This window comes from Plectropomus leopardus, chromosome 19 (assembly GCF_026936395.1).
Source record: "Plectropomus leopardus strain MGB_pleo_1.0 chromosome 19, ASM2693639v1, whole genome shotgun sequence".
Classification (NCBI taxonomy): Eukaryota; Metazoa; Chordata; class Actinopteri; order Perciformes; family Serranidae; genus Plectropomus; species Plectropomus leopardus.
The window spans coordinates 17,290,389-17,310,652 of record NC_142194.1 but is presented as its reverse complement, the minus strand read 5'-3'; the positions used below and the strand labels follow the sequence as shown (position 1 = coordinate 17,310,652).

Sequence of the window (20,264 nt, the reverse complement as noted above, 5' to 3'; positions counted from 1 at the left end):
CATGAAAAAACTAATATAGAAATACACAAAAATGCTTATAATTCTTTTATATTTTATTATTCATCAAAATATTTCTACATTTCGTTTTTATTTATTTATTTATCTCTGTATTTCTGCATTATTAATTTATTAAGAATGTCCTCATTCATCACTTCTTTGAGTTATTTATCTTTATATTTCTGCATTTGTATGTACTTGTCTATTATTTTATATATTTTTAATATTTCCAGATTTATTTCTTGTTCTTTTATAGATTTATGTTTTTTTTTATGGCACTCCTATGGCTCGTCTGCCTTGTTTCCCATTAAAATATTACCATAACTTGTAACCATTACGTAGGATCTCGGTGATTAAAAAAAATACTGCATTGTAATTTATTTCTTAGTCCCTCTTCAATAAAATCATTCCCACTTATTCTCTGAACTCTGGTCGTTTCCCCTTGTACATACAGTATATTGGTATCAAACACACCAAATAATTTTTCATTTAGCCTAAAGTGTAAAATCAAAGTGTAATCTAAAGTATTACCTTTACTATCATGTTTTGTGATATGGAATTTTTGTTTCTAATCATTTACAGTACACTTCCCCTTCCTTTGTTTTTGCAGTATTTTACCAGTTTGGCTCAAGCTCAAACAGTCTGGCTTCAGTATTCATACCATGTACCCAAATCCAAACTTTTCACTGCAATCATGTGACATGCAGTCCCAGAATCTATTTGATAACCTGCCACGACTAGGTGTTCCCTGCTTTGTCTTTGAAAAGTGATTGAAATTCCTTACACCTACACCCACTCATCCACCAACCACCACTGAGGCACACAACAAACCGTACAGAATGCAATAAACCACAAAGGGTATGTTTCAGTAGCAACACGTCTGACGGATGTGAGAACTGTAAGTGGTCTAATCTTCTGAAAACCACAATTTCACTAACTCGATGTGAAAAGGGATGTTTAGTACAATGATGTTCCTATGTCAGGTATCAGATGAGACAAAATTAATGATTTCAAATGTATTTGTGCTCCTCTTTCATTTAATGAAGTTCAGGGACAAGCATTGTGGCTAAGGCAGTGATTAAATACTTTTGTAATAAAAATATAAACATAGACTTTGCAAAAAAGCACAGAGAACAAAGTGAAGTGCTGCATGTTGCAGCATATACTAATTTACCCGATTCATGCTGGAAAGAATAAGACAGAAAACCTTCGGCCCTGTATAGAAACTGATGAGACCAACAGTAAAAGATATTAGGTGGTTCATACTCTAGCATTATGGCTTTACATTTCAGATTCACCACCACAGTGCTGCAGCTTAATTCTGCTCTCCCTGAAGACTTCACTGACATTTTCCAAGGTCTTGCTTTCAAGCCCTGCCTTGATTAGTGAAGCAGGTTTTAAGAGGAACTAATCCCATTCCCTGGAATATTTTCTTTTTAAACCAGTCAGCAAATGAGGAATCTAGTCAGCAATAATACAAAGTAACAGGAACAGAAATCATGTGATCCTGAAGCTGAGATGACGGCTATATCTGGCAACAAACAGGACGTTGATGCCGGCTGGTAAGTGATCATTACAAGTGCATAAGCAGTGTCATGTTAGATTTTGCTCTATTCATTAGTGTCACTTCAAAAAATAGTACTGCTTTTGCTGTTTCACTCGAAAATTGTCTGGAGCCTGCTGATAGTTAGCTATCCCCCTTAGCCATGTCATATTAAAGGGATAGTTCCGATATTTCGAGGTGAGGTTTTAGAGGTACTTCAGTGTTTTGCATACAGTAGATGTCAGTGTGGTCACCTCCAACACGGAAGCTAAGCAATGTACTGCTGTGGATGGAATCAGCAACAGAACATATTATAGCCACCTACAAAAGAGTCCCAAAAAATCAATATCGGTGTAAATGTATGCTATATTAGATATTGGATTAGATGGGTACATATCGAATTAACCAAAAAGTAGGACTGTCAAACATTTTTTTTCTTTTAAATTCGATTATTTTCATTTTTAAAACAGTTCTGAAGTTCGTATTGACAAGGTAAAGCAAGTCATACCAGATTGTCTTGATTAGGAATCAAATGAGAGCAAGTAACTGCATGGGATTAACATCAAGTGGGCGTGTCTGTAAAGGGGAGACTCATGGGTACCGACAGAAACCATTTTCATTCAGATATCTTGGGTGCAGAGGTCAAGCACTTTTCCATCACCAAAATTTAGCCTAAAATTGGAGCATTGTTTAGCCCTCTTCCTGAGAAACACGACACGGTTGGTATCATGTCTTCAGGTCGTCTAGTTTCAGTTAGCTAAAATATGTTTTGTTGCCAACCCCTCAACAGCAGTACATTGCTTTGCCTCTGTGTTGGACTCCAGCCAGCTTCTCCAAACTGAAGACATGCCACCTGACATGTAATGTAATATACTGTCTATGGGTAGGTACCCCAAACAACCTTACTTCAAAAAACCTGAATTATCTTTTTAATGCAGGCAAACCATTTCTGAGTTTGCAGGACACAAATCTCTCCTTTTTTATCATTTAAAAATATTTCTCAAACCTCTACTCCCACTTGAAATCATGACCCACCATTTCATAAAACTTGACATTGTAAGGTCTATAGAAGTCTCGCAGTTGTTCAATAGCATCTCTGTCTATCTGTACATGTGTCCTGCCCTTGGACTTGCCCAGGCAGCGAGGCGAGCCGCTGCTTTCCGGCTTCTTAAGGCAAGGGAAGCCCTTGGTGCGGTTGAAATAGAAGTGTTTGTCTGTGACAATGCGCTTTAACCCAAGGAAGTCTTGCACCCGAGCCAACTCCCCTGCTGGGTCCGTGATAAGACGCTCTCCACTCACAAAGTGGATCTGAGCCAGGGGGAAGTAGCGGAGCCAGTTTTCAAGGTGCAGGGCATACAGGCCGATCCGAATTGCGTTCCAGGACGTGTCCACAATACCCAGGCTCTGGTTTCTGAAGGCGAGATCTTGGAAGCTCGGCAGGTCGGGAGTTTTGGATAAAGTCTGAGTGTAATCTGATATCGCTCGAGTGACTGGGTCGCGCACCACCACAATGAGTTTGGTCTCTCGTGACATGGCCGAGATCCGGGGCGGTGTCTCTTTTGTCACAAAGTAGCTTGGTGTCTTCTCCATCGTGATTTGGCTTTCAAGTGTCCTTGGCATTAAACCTCTGAGTGAAAGAAAACACAAAATAAGAGGAAGGTTTCTCATTTACATTCACATTACTTTAGGTATATTTTTATGACATTTTCTTGGTGTTTTGAATTCCTCACATTACCACAAAGGCTAACAAATTCACACACAGAGGACGCAATGTCCTTGCATTCACTCAGTCCAAAGTAAAAAGTGTATATTAGATGTCTATTTAGGGCAGGATTACACAAGTGAGTTTTCAAAGGTACAAAAACCACCCTAACTGAGAAGCTCCAGTTTGGACATGAACCCAGTTTCTTGATGTAAATGATAACAGGACACGGAGTCATAGTAGTCTGTTGTCACAGGAGACTTGTCTCGCCGACAGCTCTCCTGTGCATCAGCCCAACGTGGTTCAAGAGTAATAAATCACCATGAATGCAAACAGAACACATATAGCTGAGTGACTCTGTTAGGTTACTTCTGGGTCTTCAAACTAGGCCACTGTTGTCTTTGAAAGAAATGAATGAACAGGTATGTCTTTACAGAGTAAAAATTTGACTGGAAACCATCAAAGACCAAGGACAGAATTGAAAAACAGCCTGTAAATAGCACAGCAAATAACAATTATATTCATGACTGAAAATGATACTACTAATTTTTGTTTTGGGCTTAATCAGGAAACTGTTGAAGACCCAGGGAAATTAGAAGTATAACTTCACAGTTTTAATCCTGCGTCCCTGTGTTAGTCGATCATTTATCTCTTGTGTTATATGCTAAATATATGTCCAAAATCAGAATCAGAGTATTTTATATATCAAAATCTTTTGGATATTTTTGGATATTAGTGGGCAAAAACCTTGTTTTCAAGGTCCTTCTCCAAATCAAACAAGGGAGTAGTATGTGTGGAGCCAACAGTCAACTGTGGCTCTGTATTGTTCTTACCTTTGATTCTGCTCACATTTCATTTCTGCAATCAAATGCAAAGGATTTTATTTAATTCCCTCTTATAACTTTAACTTAACATTTTGTATCAGAGAATAGAATCTTAAGGCACCTTAACCTCCATGTGAAAATGTCCATTGAAATTTTCTATGTCCCAAGTTCTTGTGATGAGCTGTCTGCTTTTTTTCGATTGACAGTCCAAAACCTTGAAATATTCAATTGACTATATCATAAGGAGGAGGACAGAGCTCATTTTTTACATTTGAAAGCATTGAACATGAGGATGTTTGAATTGTATACCTAGTATGACATAATGGTCTACTGTGTTGGATTTAGAGGAAATATATTGACAGAAATGGAATATAATATTCATCGGGCATGGGCAGTATCACAGTATCACACAGTATTATAAACAATCCCGATGGTGGGATTTTTAAATGCTGTCAAAAATTCCGATTTATATCTTTCTATCAACTTCATACTGGAGAGGCTATTGAGGATGTTTAGCTGAGGTCGTGTGGTGCAACAGGCAACTGAGCTGACCGCAAATAGTGAAGAGAACAAGACTGGAGCAAAGAGAGAGCAGAAGGACCGCAGGGGAAAGTTTATTTTCACATCAAACCCTATGAATTTAGGGATTATTTCAACCAAACCAGAGTGTCTGATTGTTAGAACAGTAGAATAATTAAGTCTGCGACTATCAAGACTGACCAAGATGGTTAAATGAGTTTTATTTTGCTTCTGTTAAGTTTGAATAAGTGTGTTTGCAGAGACTTAACAAGGCATTTCAGCAAACCTCTTAGTTCGGTAAAAGAGAGAAACATGAATTCAGAAGGTATATGGTTGTCTTATCTTTTGTTCTCGTGATTTTTTTGTGTATTGAGGAGACTGAAAATGAAAATGGCAGGACAGCCTGCAGAATGTAGTGAACTCACTGGTCGGCGGTGTCGGGACAGGGGGATGGGGGGTGTGAGTGGTTGGTGGTTAAAACATTGTAAACCTTTAATAGTTTCAAAGGGTTAACCCAATAATTGATTAATAATTGCATATTCGTTTTCTGTCCATTGACTAATTGATAAATTGTCTAATTGTTGCAGGTCTACCTTTGAATAATTATATGTTTTTAAATTTTAGAGCATCTTTCAAATGATTTTAATGCGTTTTTAACGATCATACACAGCAGCTTTAACTGTGAATTTGGATGATGGATTAGATGGGTACATAACTGACAAACACGCAAGTATGCAGTATGCCATGTCTTAACTACAGCTGGTAATTTAGCTGGTAAACTAGATAAATGACACATACAAGTGTTTGAAATAGCTGGAGAATGAATTTTGGAGCACCAAAATGGACTCAGACCACTGAAGAGCATGCAACTAAATTTCCTGTCTTTACATTGCCCAAAACAACCTGTGAAATAACTCATCTGTTCATTTGTTTGTTTGTATCTGCTGTAGATTTAGCACTGCCGATTTGCACATCAAGGATGAGACTATGACTATATAAAACAATAGTTTGGTCTTTATTGATGAGTGTTTATTTAAATAAAAGTTTCCTGAGAAGCAACTGTTTGTTTGGAAAGCAACCCTCAAAAGTCAACGAGTTGGCATTTGACCTTTTTTCTCGCCAGCTTCGACAGCTGACAAACTACGGTAATAGGAGAGTTCACATCTGGTCCACATCTCTTAGACACGTCTCTGAGATAAAAAGGGCTTCAGCCCTGAAGAGTGCCAATTAGTGGAGATACTTTCAGTTTATAATTATTTTATAATACTGCTGATACATATCCCTCCTGCAGGCTGCATGACAGCCAATCATTAACATGACGTGCATTTGGGAGATGATGTGTGAGTGTTTGTGCGTGATTGGTTTGCTGCATTTGTGCACGATATTTCATAACTAAACCAGAACATTTCTGGTCTAAACCTGTAATGAGGCTGTTTGAATAATTATATGAATGTTTCATGCATAAATACAAACTCTCTGAGTTAGTTTCACTTAGTTAAAGTTGCTTCATTTTAGAAATGAATCCTTTACTTCAACATTCATTTTGAGACTAGTTTAATTGCCATATACACAAACAAGACAATAGCTCAGAGGCCTGCCAGCGACAGCAGGCCCGCACGCTGCAGTTTACAATGTTTGCCTCTAGAGGTTAGATTTTATGAGAAATCTGATGAATTGCTCTACAGTGCATCAAAACAAGAAGGCCACTTTTGTGCTGATGTAAACAGAGCTCAGGCCTCGAAAAGTTTCCCGCAATATGAACGTGAAATGAGCCGAGGGACTCCAGGAAAAACATCCAGTGTGTTTACTCACCTCAAAACATAATGTACACACAGAGAGGCACTGATGGGAGGGAGGGGGAAAAATCGCATGTTTGACAGTAAGCAGCTGATTTAATGTGGTTATCATATTCAGAAGCACTTGTGCTACAATAACTGGCAGGAGGCATTTGCCTCAGCTTTAGACTTTCTTTTAATTCTTTTTTTTTTTTTTTTAAATTTGTATTGTATTTTTTATTTTTTTTTTATTTAGATGCAATTCCATCACTACAAAACTGAAATAAGTATGTTGACTCGAAACACACCAAGTAATAGATAAAGGAACAGCTTTTCAACAAAAGAGAAAAAAGCCACACGATAGCTATATTTGAAAGCCTACATCCAATAATATAATATAATACAATCCGGTAATAAAACACAATAAGCAACAAAGGACGAGTTGTAAAACATCAATGAAATCTCCAATAAAACGTACAATAAGCAACAGAGCATAGGACAGCATTTGTTAAAATCTATATCAAATAATATACAGCTGTTGCAGCTGAAGTGAGTAGTTTGGAAATATTGGTTTTAAGCACAGTTTTGAATTTAAATTACACTGTGGGAATTTGGAATTAAAAAAGACATCTGCACTGGCCAAATATCAACATCTTCCATTAGATTAGAGAGGAATTTTTCTTTTACTGTGTAACACATTTGACATGATTTTATTTATCATCATCACTCAGTTAGGCTGGAGAGACCAAGCTTTGGCAGATACATGCATTTACGGATACAAGCACAGCTGACCACCAGCCTTAAGTGTCCAGAGACTCCCAGGAGTCTTTGAGGTTCCCAGCCAAATGAAAAGGCTACTTTTGCTAATTAAGGCTGCTAATTACTCATCCCTCCTACTGAAATGCAAAACAGTCACTAGTGTAATTCCGTTTTAATTGTCTACTACTGATTACAGATTAGTGTTGCAGCAGTATGCCCAAGTGGCAACCTCTGAGGCTGAAGAACAAAGCCAAAGCGGAAGCACCAAAAACTGCAGTTCTTTGAATGGCCACTTGAGGCTGGCTACAGAAGTGAGTCAGTCCCCACTGACGGCCATGTTACAATGCCCAACTTTACAGCAGAAATTAACATGTCTACAGCCTGGTACAAATAACGGAATTGGTTTCTATAGCTAATTTCAACATTCATGACAACGGTACAAGGGATGGATGTTTTTTTTATAACTCACCTGTCTACATTTTACTAAAGCTTAAAGTTATGTATAATTTAGGGCAAGGCAGCTTTTATTGACGTGCTATCTGTGAGGTGTTAGCACAGTCTCCTCTTGTTAAAATCATGAATGTACTTTGAGACCCGGACACAGCATTTAGGGCTCTATTCATTCCTACGAAAGTTGCTCAGTGGAAATTACTCAGTTGTTCCGCAATATGGGTCTCATAGAGCAAGTGAACTAGAGACTTACAATGGCTGAGCACAGATAAGGGTGGTTGAGTGGCTAACTTCTGCCAGCCAAATGGCTATTTTGCAGTTTAGCGCTCTGCTAAATTGAATGGGGGTACAATTATTCATTACATGTCCAATTCATTATGCAACACTTTTAGACTTTCAAAATGTCATTGGACAATTATCAGAGTGAAAGGAATAATTTAATGGGGGTTTTGATGCAAAAAAAAAGTATCCACTGATTTACAGCTGTCTCTTTCAAAATGTACGTCCATTGGAAAAAGTCTTTTTGGGACCCATGGCATCACCTGATGGACATGAACAGTATAATTCCACCTTTGGCCACTATTTGCTTCAAAGCCTGGTGCTGTTCCTAAGGGCTTGGTCAAAAAATGGTAACTTCTGGCTCCAAAAATTCAAGATGGTGATTGCCAAAATACATCACTCAACCAATGGGTGACATCATGGTGGCCAGGTCCATTATTTTATACAGTAGTATGTGGGTATAGCTTAGTAAAAAATATTGATGGTTATATAACAATGTGCATTTTTTTAAACTATGGTATTGGAAAAAATGTAACTGGATGGAGAATCTCACTTTTATTTTATTTAGCCTATTGCCAAAAAGGAAACTCTTGTTTTCCCCCTTTCTTTTGGCCATCGTTTTTTTTTATTCCTTTAAGAGTCATTTTTAACTAATAGTAATAATAAATGTGTAATACAGTGTAACCAATATTTTCTAAGAAGATTATAATACTGGGAAAATCTCATGTTGCAACCCTGTTACAGACATACAATACATGCACCTGTACAGGTGAGACATGCTCTTACCTGTACCACTCCAGGCCTCTATCATAATTCCTGTCAAAGAAGTGTGTCTCGGTGCCCGCCGCTCGCACGTCCGGGTGAATCCTTATGAACTCAAGAACAGCTCTGGTGCCTCCTTTTTTCACACCGACTATAATTGCGTTCGGCAACTTTTTATTCCCAAACTTTAAGTTGCCCATGGGAGGACTGGGCGTGTCGACGCGGAGAGTAGAAGCAGGTCTTTGGTCGCTTTTCAGCCGAGATGCTTCGACACTGCTCGGTCTCGCATCCAGCGGCAAAACGCAGGACGGTGATTTCTGAATGCGCCTTTTGGCTCCATCGGCCAGGACGCGCTGACAACTGGGCGTCGGATCACCTGCCTTTTGCATGATGGTTTCGGCTGGGAATAGTGCACAGTAGCACAAATAAGAAAGAAAAAGAGATAATAAGCAAATGGATGTTCTTGTGAGCCGGTGTGAGAAGGGAAGAAGTCGACTGAAGAGGAGCACGCATGCCATCTCTCCATGGATATGAACAGTGCATGGTTTTCTAATTCTAATTCCGTCCTTTTTCTGATTGTTTAAGTCGCTGAAGTGGCTGAAGTGTCGACTGTCTCCAAAGAAGAGAAAAAATCAGACAACTTCTGCGTCCTGTCAGTTGATAATCAACACTTCCATCACTTCATCGCGGAGCACATTAACACAATCCACCTGCGTCCCGTCTCTTCAGTTCGTTAATTGAAAAGGCATCCTTCGCTGCGCACGGAGTTTGGAAATGACACCCTCCTGTAAAACTCCTGGACGTCTCCATGGCCACCACGCACGAGTGAAAAGCAGTGGGAGTGCGCGCTCTGACAGCTCCAAACCGGCTGAGCGACAGAAAAATATTTCAACACGGTGACGTCACAGCATCTTTGCATTTCAAAAAAAAAAAAAAAAAAAGTATTTTGCTCTCTTTTCTCATTCTTCATCTGACTTCACTTCCCATAACGCCGACCCCCCTTTTTTGCCACAACATCCAGAATATAGCTGCTGAATAAGTAAACATGGAAGCGTATATCTTTTTGCCAGTTGAATGCATCCCCATATGTGAATGTTTTTTTCCCTGCAAGATGACATTCAGTATATAATTTGAATAAGTTTAAATGTGGCTGATGTAGGTGGCGAGGATGAAGCAACACCTATGATCAAAACAGAGTGGTGACATTTTATGGAATGATTGATTCACATTCACACCAACAGCACATGAGAAGTCTGAACCTCAGGATAAAACGCATCCATAAACATTCATAACCTCAATCACAGTTCTTGATAATACTTTCATGACCTTAACTTTCAGCAAATGCACCATCCATCCACAGGAAGCTGAGTCATCCAGTGTTAGTTTAATCAGCACTAGTTTCCTTTTTATCTGTTTATGTGGCCCCAGGTTACATTTCTGTGTTCTGATTATATTCAGATTTTGTTTTATTTATCGTTTATCCAAATCCAGCTTTAACTTTGTATCATCCAGCTGCCTGTTGAGTTTTATTTCAGTCAGTATTACCCTGTGCTTAAAATCTGTCCTTACAGTGCTCAGAAAAAGCATTTATAAAATGTTGAACATCAGTAATTCAACATCTATAATTCAATGACAACTGGGTAAGCTCCGCCTGCTGAGAATGATCATGTAATATGATCAAAAGCTCCAAAATAGTTGCCTTAATAAGCCTTGTGGTTGGATTCTCAACAACTCATTCCAAAATAATAATTTGAACCTTTTAAAAGCACTCAGATTGTCCAGTGTTCATATCAGCATGACCGGATTGTCACACAATGGGCTCCTGGGCACAGATATTCAAAAGGCCCCACCACCTCTCCTACATATGAGCAAGACCCACAGACTTTGTGGTTTTGCATCTTTTATTGTTGTTGTTTTGCATCTATTTTATTGTTATGCATCTTTATCTGGTTTCGTATCTTTAAGGTCATTTTGTGTCTTTTTTGTTGTTTTATTGTGTCTTTGTAATTATTTTGTTCCCCTTTCAGGCATTTTTCATCTATCTGTGTTCCTTTTACATCTGTTTTCTGGTGAGTGCATGTTACAGTAATTTTAGGGAAAATGTGTAGATGTAGGCCCCTGGGCTTGTGTGTTAGGCCTGTTCAGTAATCCATCCATGACTATCAGCTAAAACTGAGTTATTGATGACACCTAGGTAGTAAAACTAAAAAAAAAGAGTTGATTAATCACTCAGTGAAGTGGCAGGAATCTATTTTGATGATTAATGGTTTAAGTCATTTTCTATGGAAATTACCAGAAAATCACTTGTTCCGTCCTCTTAAATGCTGATTTTCACTTTTCATAGCACTATTAAATCAAACTGTATTTTTTTTTTGACACTGTAACTACACAAACTTTTATTTGATTTTATTTGTTTTTCTATCTTTTGATGTTATATTATTTAATCCAAAGTTATTCATTGAGGCAGTTACCACTGAGTTAATTGCTGGTGCAAATACCTGTTGCAGCCAAGGGCATAGATTTCATATTTCATTTTAGCATTGAGATGGGGGACACAAGGCCTAAAAAGCGGGGGAAGCTGGGGGTCAAACACATAATGTTCTGCATTCTGGTGAATTTAAGATGCAAACATCTTTAATTTAATCAAAATAAAAGTACTCTGGTACTTTAATGTTTTTAATATGGGGGACAAATGCAAATGTTCTAAATACTGAGAGGTACATGTCCCTTGCAACCCACCCAGAAATCTATGCCTATGGTTGCAGCCCTAATATGTAGCAACAACAACAAAAACAACAACAACAACATAATAATAATAATAATAATAATAATAATAATAATAATAATAATAATAATAATAATGTTTTATTTATATAGCACTTTTAAAGGCCTAGAGTTACAAAATGCTTCACATTTAGATAAAAATATACAAAAAATAAATAAATTCAAGTACACACACACACACACACACACACACACACAAACACACACACACACACACACACACACACACACACACACACACACATATGTCAACAGTTACGTGTGGCATACAAGGTTAATTTTATAAAAAGGCTGCTCTACTCAGTATTACAAATATCTGGTCACTGTGTGCATTATTGCACTATATAGAACTGTAGACTGCAGCAATACATTGGATTGTAGTTGTGTTTGTATTCCATGAATGCATAACTAACCATAACTATTTGACTTTATTCCTCCTGACTTGACAGAAAAAATGTTCCTGATCCTCGAATCAAACTGGTGACAATAACAAACAACGTCAGGTTAACTGTGCCCAAATAGGTTCATGAACTTCCTCTGTTGGAACACCCATCTTTTCTGTTATGTAATATTTTTTATTGTCTGTCTTGCAGATAACAAGAAAAAACTCTGACCACAGTTGTCAGACCTCCTCCTTTGTGATGTAGTAGCTACAGAACTGCTAGGGATTTTTGGATGGGGTCCCACATTTTGGAAACCAAAGCATGGCCGGGTTAACCTACTGGGGGGACCCCAGGGCAAAAATTAGCTGCCAGGCCCCTATTAACCCCCTGTTGTCCCCACTCTGTTTCCTGCTTTCCCAGTTTGTAATCCAGCACTGACCCAGAGCTCACATTCTCTGCCTCAAACCAGTAATCGAATCTCTAGTCTTCTTTGGCATCACTCCCTTTCAAACAGAAGAAGTGTTTGCGGTGTCAGTGTGAGCAGGGAGTGCAGGGCGGGTCATCCCTCTTAGTTTCCTCATGACTGATACAAATGCAGACAAGCCCGAGGAGCAAACAGAAGAGGATAAAAACTCCCCGAACTGCAGAGACGCACGGGGAGGAGTTGAGGTGTCACAGCGGTGCTCCCACGGGTGTCTGCGCCCCAATCTCAGAGGCCTCTGATTAAAGAATGATTTATAGGGGCTGGTCGGAGAGGTCCGCTCAGCAATCCGTCTAGTGAATGAGCTTTTTCCTCAGGAAGAGGGCGGGTAAATCAAACCTTGGGGCGAGAAGGCTGCAAAGCTCGACGATAGGACTCAGTGATTAAATGTTATAATCACCTCTGCTGAGTGTGCGGCTTGTTTCTGAGGCTTGTTTTTATTGAGGATGCTGATACCTTAAATCATTTTAACCTTAGTTTAATTTACAGAACACATGTCTTGTTTTAGGTTATTAGAGAGAAGAATGTCATCTTTTTTAGGCTGATGTAGTGTGACAGAATGTGAAATATTGCTATTATTGCCATTTTATACAGGGAAAAAATATATTTTGTAGAAGAGAATTTAAAATAAGGCAATTTAAGCTGTAAAGAGAATAAAGATTGCAGCTTTTATGTTGAAATGTTAGAAAAATAAAGTTCATTTTAGCAGAAGTGCCTGAAAATTTATGAAAAACAAACAAAAACAAATTGTGTGTGTGTGTTAAAGCTGAATGTCTGCCTTTTCTCAATATTTCAGGCCATAATTTGCCCACTGACCATCCCGTCAGCTGCTCTGCTCATTTGTCAGAGGTAAGTGAAGCCTGAGGAGGAAACGTCAGCTCATCCTGACATGCTGAGTGCAGATACAGATGATCTGGACGACTTTACATTACAGATGGGTGAAGAATCACTCCCACATATACAGTTCACACCCCCTTGTAGAGATAGCACACACTGCACTGTTTTGTTTAGTGACAAACATTCAGTCACAGTGACACTTTTGAGTCAGTGTTATAATTTGGATGTAGCTTGAAAGAGACGATCCAAATTAATGATTTATTCCTGACCTCAGGCAGTCAAGTGGTTGAGTTGTCCAGATGCTGACAGTATGAACAGATATGCTAAAACTGGAAATATAAACCAACACATTTAGTATCTGTAGCTGCTCCACTGACAGTGAATAAAGAAGCAGATCCAGTAACAATCACAGATAAAGAGCCACCATGAGTTTAATATATTATAATAAGATGCATTTTACTGTTATAGCTTTAAATGTGTATTTTGCATCTTTAGTTTCTCTTTTTTTAGTGTAGGATAATAAAATTAGGCAAAAACAAATGCCACCACACATTATGTTTAAAAGACTATTATTATTGCTATTATTATTGTTATTATTATTAATATGATGCAATAAAAAATCAAAACTTAAACAATGTTTTGAAAAAACATTGTTTAAAACACTTTTAACATTTTTAATTTAAAGCGATTATTCAATCTTGAAATAATAAGGGCTATGATGGATTTAAAACAGCATCTACATCACAACACTGTGACCACACTGACACCTGCTGGTCAGTTCGTGGAAATGCATCCAGACTGTTATGTCAAATAAAGTGAAAGTGAAAGTTTGAGACGCGTAATACGTTGTGTTTTCTGTGCATTTCAGAGGCAGCTGAGATACGGAACAACAACAAATTGACAACACTCAAACTGTGAGTTGACTCAAAATATTAAATTCGTGTCAATAATTAATGCTGAATGCTACAGAGCTGCTGTTTGACGTCTAAGACAAATGGTTTTACAATATGTCAGAAAGTGTTTCCCCAACCCGTGGTGATGATGTTGCATCTGCTTATCCAATTTCCTTTTGTAAAATCCTTTGAAAACTTTCGAGACCACTATAGATTTGTTGTAAACGTTAATGATGATGTGAATTATATAGGAAAATTAACAGGGCTTGACCTAGTCTACTCGTCGTTTGGAGTCCTAAAGACGCCACGCCTGTAGACTTATGTGTAAAAAACAACAGTGTTGAGGAAGCTACTTTGAACGCAGAGCTTTGCAAGTTACCAGTTATTTTACACCAGAAAAGGCTGAACTATAACTATTTTAGTAAAATACATACTATGCAGGATTTTCAAAAAAAAAAAAAAAAATGTAATGGTTTGCTTTTACTTTCACTTTTGTTGGTGACCTTTAAGTAAAGTTACTTTAATAAAAGCAAATTCACACGTATTTGTTAAAAAAATTAATCAAATTGACAAAGTACATATAATACAAAATTCTAAGAAAATATAATGACTTTTTTGTTTTATAAAAAGTCAAGTCCGTGCTTCCTAATTAAATTTATTGCAAAATGTTCTCTTGTTCACAGCTGGTACATAAACTAAGCAAATAAATAAACAAATAAAAATAACCCACTATTTATTGGAAAGTGCAACGAATGTCATCTTTGGTTTTGTTTTCAGTGTCCGTTAGTCAGCCATCCAGAAAGTGGGGTTATTGCACTTAAGGATGACTCGGTTAGCCAGATAACTTCTAAAATAGCATTTAAGAATTTCTCTTAACATTTGTTCATTAAATTTATTAACAAATGTTTTTAACAAGGTTTTTGCTATTGATTATTGCTATTATTAAATAGCATTTATAAACATATAGGACTAATTATGATGAAAGGGGGTTTGGCTACTGTTCTGTTTTGGATTTCTCCCCCAAGTTTATTTTTGTTTTATTGTATCTTTAGTTTGCATTCTTCTTTTTTTTCCTACTTTGAGTTTTGTTACTTGCCTGTTTTGGAGGTTTTAACAGCTGCATTAAAGCTCACTCTCTGTTAAGTCCACTTACCAGCCTACTGAAATGTTACATTTTCCTTTAGGGTGCCAAAAAGTCATTCTCAGATAAAGAAACCATGAACATGAACCAACTGCAATAAAACATCAGTAAGAAGAAATCTCATATTTGAAATTTGGGAAGAGTCGAGCAGCGTAAAAAGTCCTATCAACACAATCACAGATATGAAGCATGTGTGAACATATTCTCTTTCAGCTGGGGGTCTTTTCTGAAGTAGGTGTCAGAGACACGATATCAGTTCAAAACCATTTATGTAAGATATTGTCATAAAAATAATCAAAAGTATCAAACAGACAATATTATGTTTATGTGTGTTATGTGAGTTGTTAAAAAAGAGCCCCAGACATATGATTAGGGCTCAATAAAGATTAGTTTTGATGCATTTTTTAAAATTATTTATTTTTCAGATGAAAAAAATCCACACCTTTCTAGCCGGAACCACTTTGGGTTCAGATGAAACATTTGTTAAAAAACTCACCAAAAAGGGTGCAAAGGTGACATCACTGGAGGAAAGTGATGTTACTATTGTCTTCTGTCCCATTGTCAGCCGATATGAGACTGACATCGAGTCAGCGTTATCCAGCGCCTCAGGTAAACATGCAGTCACTCAATTGCACATGATAAAAAAAACTTATATTATACTGTATACATGGTTTATCTTTTAGTTGCAGATTATGATCTGTATTTTTGTCTGTGTTGAAGAACAAGGATGTAAGAAAATGATTCTGGTGACGATGCATCACACCTTTAATGAAAACTACACCTTACCAAACCACAGAGAGCTGGGAAACAGTGATGTCATACTCCACGTGGACTGTCTGTTTTTTGAGACAAAGGGTTTTTTGAAGTGCAGGTGCAATGAAAAGGCAGTTGAGAAGGTCCGTGAAAAGGTAATCACACAACAAATAAAAGCATCTTCTCTATTTAATCAGTACATGGTAAGTAATGCATTCCATTGCATTAGTGACTAACAAAATATTTAGATAGTTTTGTCATATGTTATATGGATATTTGTAAAGTCTTATGTGTTACAGTTCAATTTAACTGACAATAACAAGAAACGAAGTAATTCTGCTGATGTTTATACCTACGACATATGTGCAAAGTTATACAAACCTGCCTGTACACGACAGTGAAGGTTCTTTGACCCCTCTCACCTGTTGTTTAATATCTGTGTTAAAATACACAATTTGGCTCAAATAAGAACAGCTGAGGTACATGCTAAATGTCCCACTTTTATTATTAAGAATCATATACCCAACATCCCCATCCCTCTATATGTTTTTTTTTTTAAAATCTTTGTACGTATATTACATTTATTAAAGAGTTTAACCTTTTTCTTTCTTATTTTCCTCTTTGCAGCTGAGACTTCCAAAGACACCAATCGCCAAATTGTGAGTGTGCTTGTGAAGGTTTAACTGATGAGCAGGTGGCACCGTGTATGGTAGCTCTGGCTACTAGTGTATTATTATGTGTATTAATGGGTGAATGTGACATGAAGTGTTACAGTGCTTTGACTGGTTGTAAGACTAGTAAGAAGCTATATTAATTTCCAGATCCATTTGGAAAGCATTCTCAACCTAAGGGATTTTGTATTTTTACGTATTAAATACAAGGGGTCAACAAAGTTCAAGACTGTGAGAGACAAAAATAATGTTTTTTAAACTTAACAAACTAAGAAGAGAGAAAAAAACAACTGTACCTGAATAACTAAAATTGAAGATGGGGTTGGCATTTTCTTCCAATCACACGTCATTTCAGAGAGAGGGATTTCCTATTGGCTGTTCTGAAAATGCCGATGCGCACGCATTTTCCTTGCCTGATTCAATGGTGGAAAAATCCTGAAAGAAGTTTCTATTCTTGCAATGGCAACAACTGCCTGCACAATAAAGCAACCACAAAAAACTAAGACAAGCTTCTCAAAATGAGCGTCTCAAAAGAGAGTCTGTGAATAAATGTGAGACATAAGGGGTTTTACAGGGGGAAAGAAAATAAACAGTTTAGCCTTCTGCTATCTGGAGCCAGAAGTTGTGGGTAATTCAAGTTTTTCATGTTTATGTAGGTAGCTAGAACCTTGATACACAGAATGACATCTGAAAGGACTTTACAGGCTCACACACACAAAAAAATAGACAGTAATTTTCATGGCATTGTCCCTAGACAGCAGCATCTGGAACACAATCACAACCACATTAATGAAATGAATGATCAACCATTGTAATAACTGAGGCATGTGCATATGCCCATCTATGCCCATAAAGGGGAAATTTGCAGAAAAAATGCTATATTATCATATCCTTTGTTTTCTTTCCCTTTCCAGAAATCCGTGTACCCTAGGTTTAGGAAGACAGAGACATTAAAAAAAACAACAAAAAAAAGCAAGAAGACCTGAAACAAAAACCAACAAAGAGATTCCTCAGACGGCCTCTGGAGGAAAGAGAACAAGTCAAGCGACTCACATATAAGCCTTACCTACCCACTCTTCAGCTTCACTCAGTTTGAGTGATTTTGATGCATATACATGACTGCAACTGCTACAGTAATTTTTTTTTTTGTTACTTTATGTTGGTTAAACAACCATGTGCAGCTCTGTGGTTTTAAAGTCTCCAGTGTGTTAATGGCACATTCTTTATGCTTCTTAAGATGTTTCACTGTTTAGTTTCAAAGTAAGATATAAGCTTATTAGCCTGTAGGATGACAGTAAATGTCAGCTTGTAAATTCCAGAATAAAGCAATTTCATACATGCGCTTACTTTGGTCTTCATGATCTGCTGATCAGCAACACCTTCTCACTGAAGTTATCAGTAAGACATTCTGTAGTCGCCTACAGGGATGGAGCTGCAGAGTCCAAGCCCCTGCAGTTAGATTGGTCACGTTATCATTTATCTGGCTCTGCTGCTCACGGTGACACATTATCAGCTTGAAGCTTTATGCAGTGTATTAGCACCAGTGACAATGTCCTGTGAAAGCTGATGTTAATGCATTTAAAGTGCTTCCCAAAAAAAGTGTGAACAGGAGTCTAAGTCTATAGCCATGTTAGCAGGTCTGTGAGGCTGGAGGCTGACACAGTGATGCTTTGAGCTAAATGCTCATGCTAACACAAGTGTGTAGTGACAGTGTTAACATATTGATATTTAACAGGTATAATCATCCTAAGCAATATTATATTCAAATACCCCCCCCCAGTATATTGATGAAATATACAAATAATAAAAAATTGCTATACTACAAAAGGCAACCATGCACTGCTGTGTGAAATAATGATTGGCAAATGTAATGATAATCATACATTTTATAAATAAAATGTATGATTATACATTAATAAATGGATCAAATTGCAATCAATACGACTGGTTCCATTATTACAATATATGGCAAGTCAAATAGGTGGTTATGGCCCTGCCAGGTTCATTCATGTTGCGTATTACCATGCTAACATTAATTAATTGGCACTAAACAGAAAGTACAGCTAGGGCTACTAGGAATGCCTATAGTAACTATAATACTGCAGGTGTTGGTAACTATTGGATTAATAAATGTCCAGTGTGTAGGGGAATATATTGGCAGAAATGATATACTTAACTATGTTTTCATTAGTGTAGAATCACCTGAAACTAGTAATCGTGTTTTATTACCTCAGAATGAGCCGTTTATGGCTACATATAGATGGGTTCTCATCCATGGAGTCCACCATGTTGTTTCTACAGTAACCTAGAATGGACTAACCAAACACTGGCTCCAGTTAGGGCCATTTGCATTTTTGCATTGGCCTCCATAGTTCTTCTACACATTTGGCACACAGGAGAAGTTTCAGTTAGTCGCAATGTGCAAGCCCACCACAACATGCCACTAAATCCTACGCACTAGACCTTTAAATCTTTAACCTGACAGTGGAGCTAATTGGAGCATGTTAAAGCAGTGAAGTAAAAAAGTATTAATCCTGAGGGGAATTTGAATAGCTGTAACAAATTTTTGGCAATACATTTAAAAGTTGACACATTTTTAGTAAAAACTACATGACAGCGCCAGATGAAAAGTCAGGGGATCACTTCAGTCGGTACAAGTCATCCCCTTAGGAATATTAATGTCTGTACAATAGTTTGTTTTAACCCATTTCAATGTTGTTGAGATATTTCAGTGAGGACTGAAGTGGCTGATCGTCACACAGATCATCCCTAGAATCAGAAAAATATTTTCTTGACTTGCATATGATTCCTAACATAGTGCTTGAGAGTCATCTAAATATTATCATTGTCGACCACAGTCTCAACAAGCACACTTCTAAAATGAGCGGCAACCATATGTAAACATATTTGACCTCCTTAAAGCAATGTTTAAAGACAATACATCAAGTCCTCTGCGTGCTTTACAAGCCAACACTAGTTTTTCTGGGCAGCATGTCGTATGTCGTGCCGGTCTCCCACTGTTTTGCAGCAGTGACTTTGCTGCCTTGACTTCCCCTCTGCTCCTCCATTTGATCGAGGGTACTTTAATGATGAAATTGCGTGCTTGAATAAAAATGCTTTGCTGAAGTGTGCAAATTCTGCTGAAGCATCAGCTTGGACACTGATCCCCCTGGGATATCTTGTAAATCGTATGATGGTCTGACTCTTTGTGTTGCTGACTTTGTTGATTCACATGAGCCTGGAATAGTAATCTTCCAGAACATGGTTTAAAGCTCAGTGTTCTTTTATGTATTGACCCAGATTTCTGGCAAGTCAAAACTTTTCTCGGCCATTTTGTTCTCTGCAGCTTTTGCATCTTACAATCATGATACTAGTACACAAGTACTTTTTGATGCTGTGCTCAATGGAATGTACTCTGTAACAGTGTGTGTGTGAGTGTTTGGAGTCACCAGTCACTTGTCCTCGAGTTCTCTGCTGTAAATTTCCTCTAATCCCAGCAGAGTCACTCTTCCTGCAGAATATATCTTTGCTGGTCTTTGATAATGAGGCTTTTAGTGATTTTTTTTTCTTCTTCAGGGTGTAGGGTTGAGGTTATAAAGTCTTTTCTGTTTCTGTAGTTGGTAAACACAAGATTGGCCACACTTTAATAGTGTCATCAATCTCTCTGTGTTTTTGGTGTTCACTGCATCTGCAAAACAAAATCATTACCTT

At 37.6% G+C, this 20,264-nt stretch overlaps 2 protein-coding genes across 4 annotated transcripts; one reads left to right on the top strand and one right to left on the bottom strand.

Annotated features, from left to right (window-relative positions):
• Nucleotides 1-107: 107 nt before the first annotated feature.
• LOC121959344 (heparan sulfate glucosamine 3-O-sulfotransferase 2-like) lies at nt 108-9,536 on the bottom strand. Its single transcript, XM_042508613.2, has 2 exons — nt 8,635-9,536; nt 108-3,167 (listed from the first exon to the last, which is right to left on the bottom strand). Exons 1-2 carry the CDS (start codon nt 9,126-9,128, stop codon nt 2,549-2,551), a joined length of 1,113 nt encoding a protein of 370 aa, XP_042364547.1. The 5' UTR covers nt 9,129-9,536; the 3' UTR covers nt 108-2,548.
• A 4,364-nt stretch (nt 9,537-13,900) lies between these two features.
• LOC148186338 (uncharacterized) lies at nt 13,901-17,899 on the top strand. 3 transcript variants are annotated; one of them, XM_088070330.1, is made up of 6 exons: nt 13,927-14,009; nt 15,173-15,236; nt 15,555-15,738; nt 15,850-16,037; nt 16,510-16,541; nt 17,468-17,899. In XM_088070330.1, exons 3-6 carry the CDS (start codon nt 15,555-15,557, stop codon nt 17,505-17,507), a joined length of 444 nt encoding a protein of 147 aa, XP_087926456.1. In that variant the 5' UTR covers nt 13,927-14,009; nt 15,173-15,236; the 3' UTR covers nt 17,508-17,899. The 3 variants fall into 3 exon arrangements, with proteins under 3 accessions (XP_087926455.1, XP_087926456.1, XP_087926454.1); XM_088070329.1 differs by lacking the exon at nt 15,173-15,236 and having other exon boundaries at nt 13,901-14,009; XM_088070328.1 differs by lacking the exons at nt 13,927-14,009; nt 15,173-15,236 and adding an exon at nt 15,240-15,360.
• Nucleotides 17,900-20,264: the final 2,365 nt, after the last annotated feature.

Bases quoted from the DNA above. Each gene is read 5' to 3' on its own strand.
- LOC121959344 (XM_042508613.2), bottom strand. From the start codon at position 9,128: ATGGCATGCGTGCTCCTCTTCAGTCGACTTCTTCCCTTCTCACACCGG. The intron at 3,168-8,634 runs GTAAGAGCATGT...TCTTTCACTCAG, and splicing joins AGAGGCCTGGAGTGGTACAG to AGGTTTAATGCCAAGGACAC.
- LOC148186338 (XM_088070328.1), top strand. From the start codon at position 15,319: ATGTGTGAACATATTCTCTTTCAGCTGGGGGTCTTTTCTGAA. The intron at 16,038-16,509 runs GTAATCACACAA...TCCTCTTTGCAG, and splicing joins TTGAGAAGGTCCGTGAAAAG to CTGAGACTTCCAAAGACACC. The intron at 16,542-17,467 runs GTGAGTGTGCTT...TTCCCTTTCCAG, and splicing joins AAGACACCAATCGCCAAATT to AAATCCGTGTACCCTAGGTT.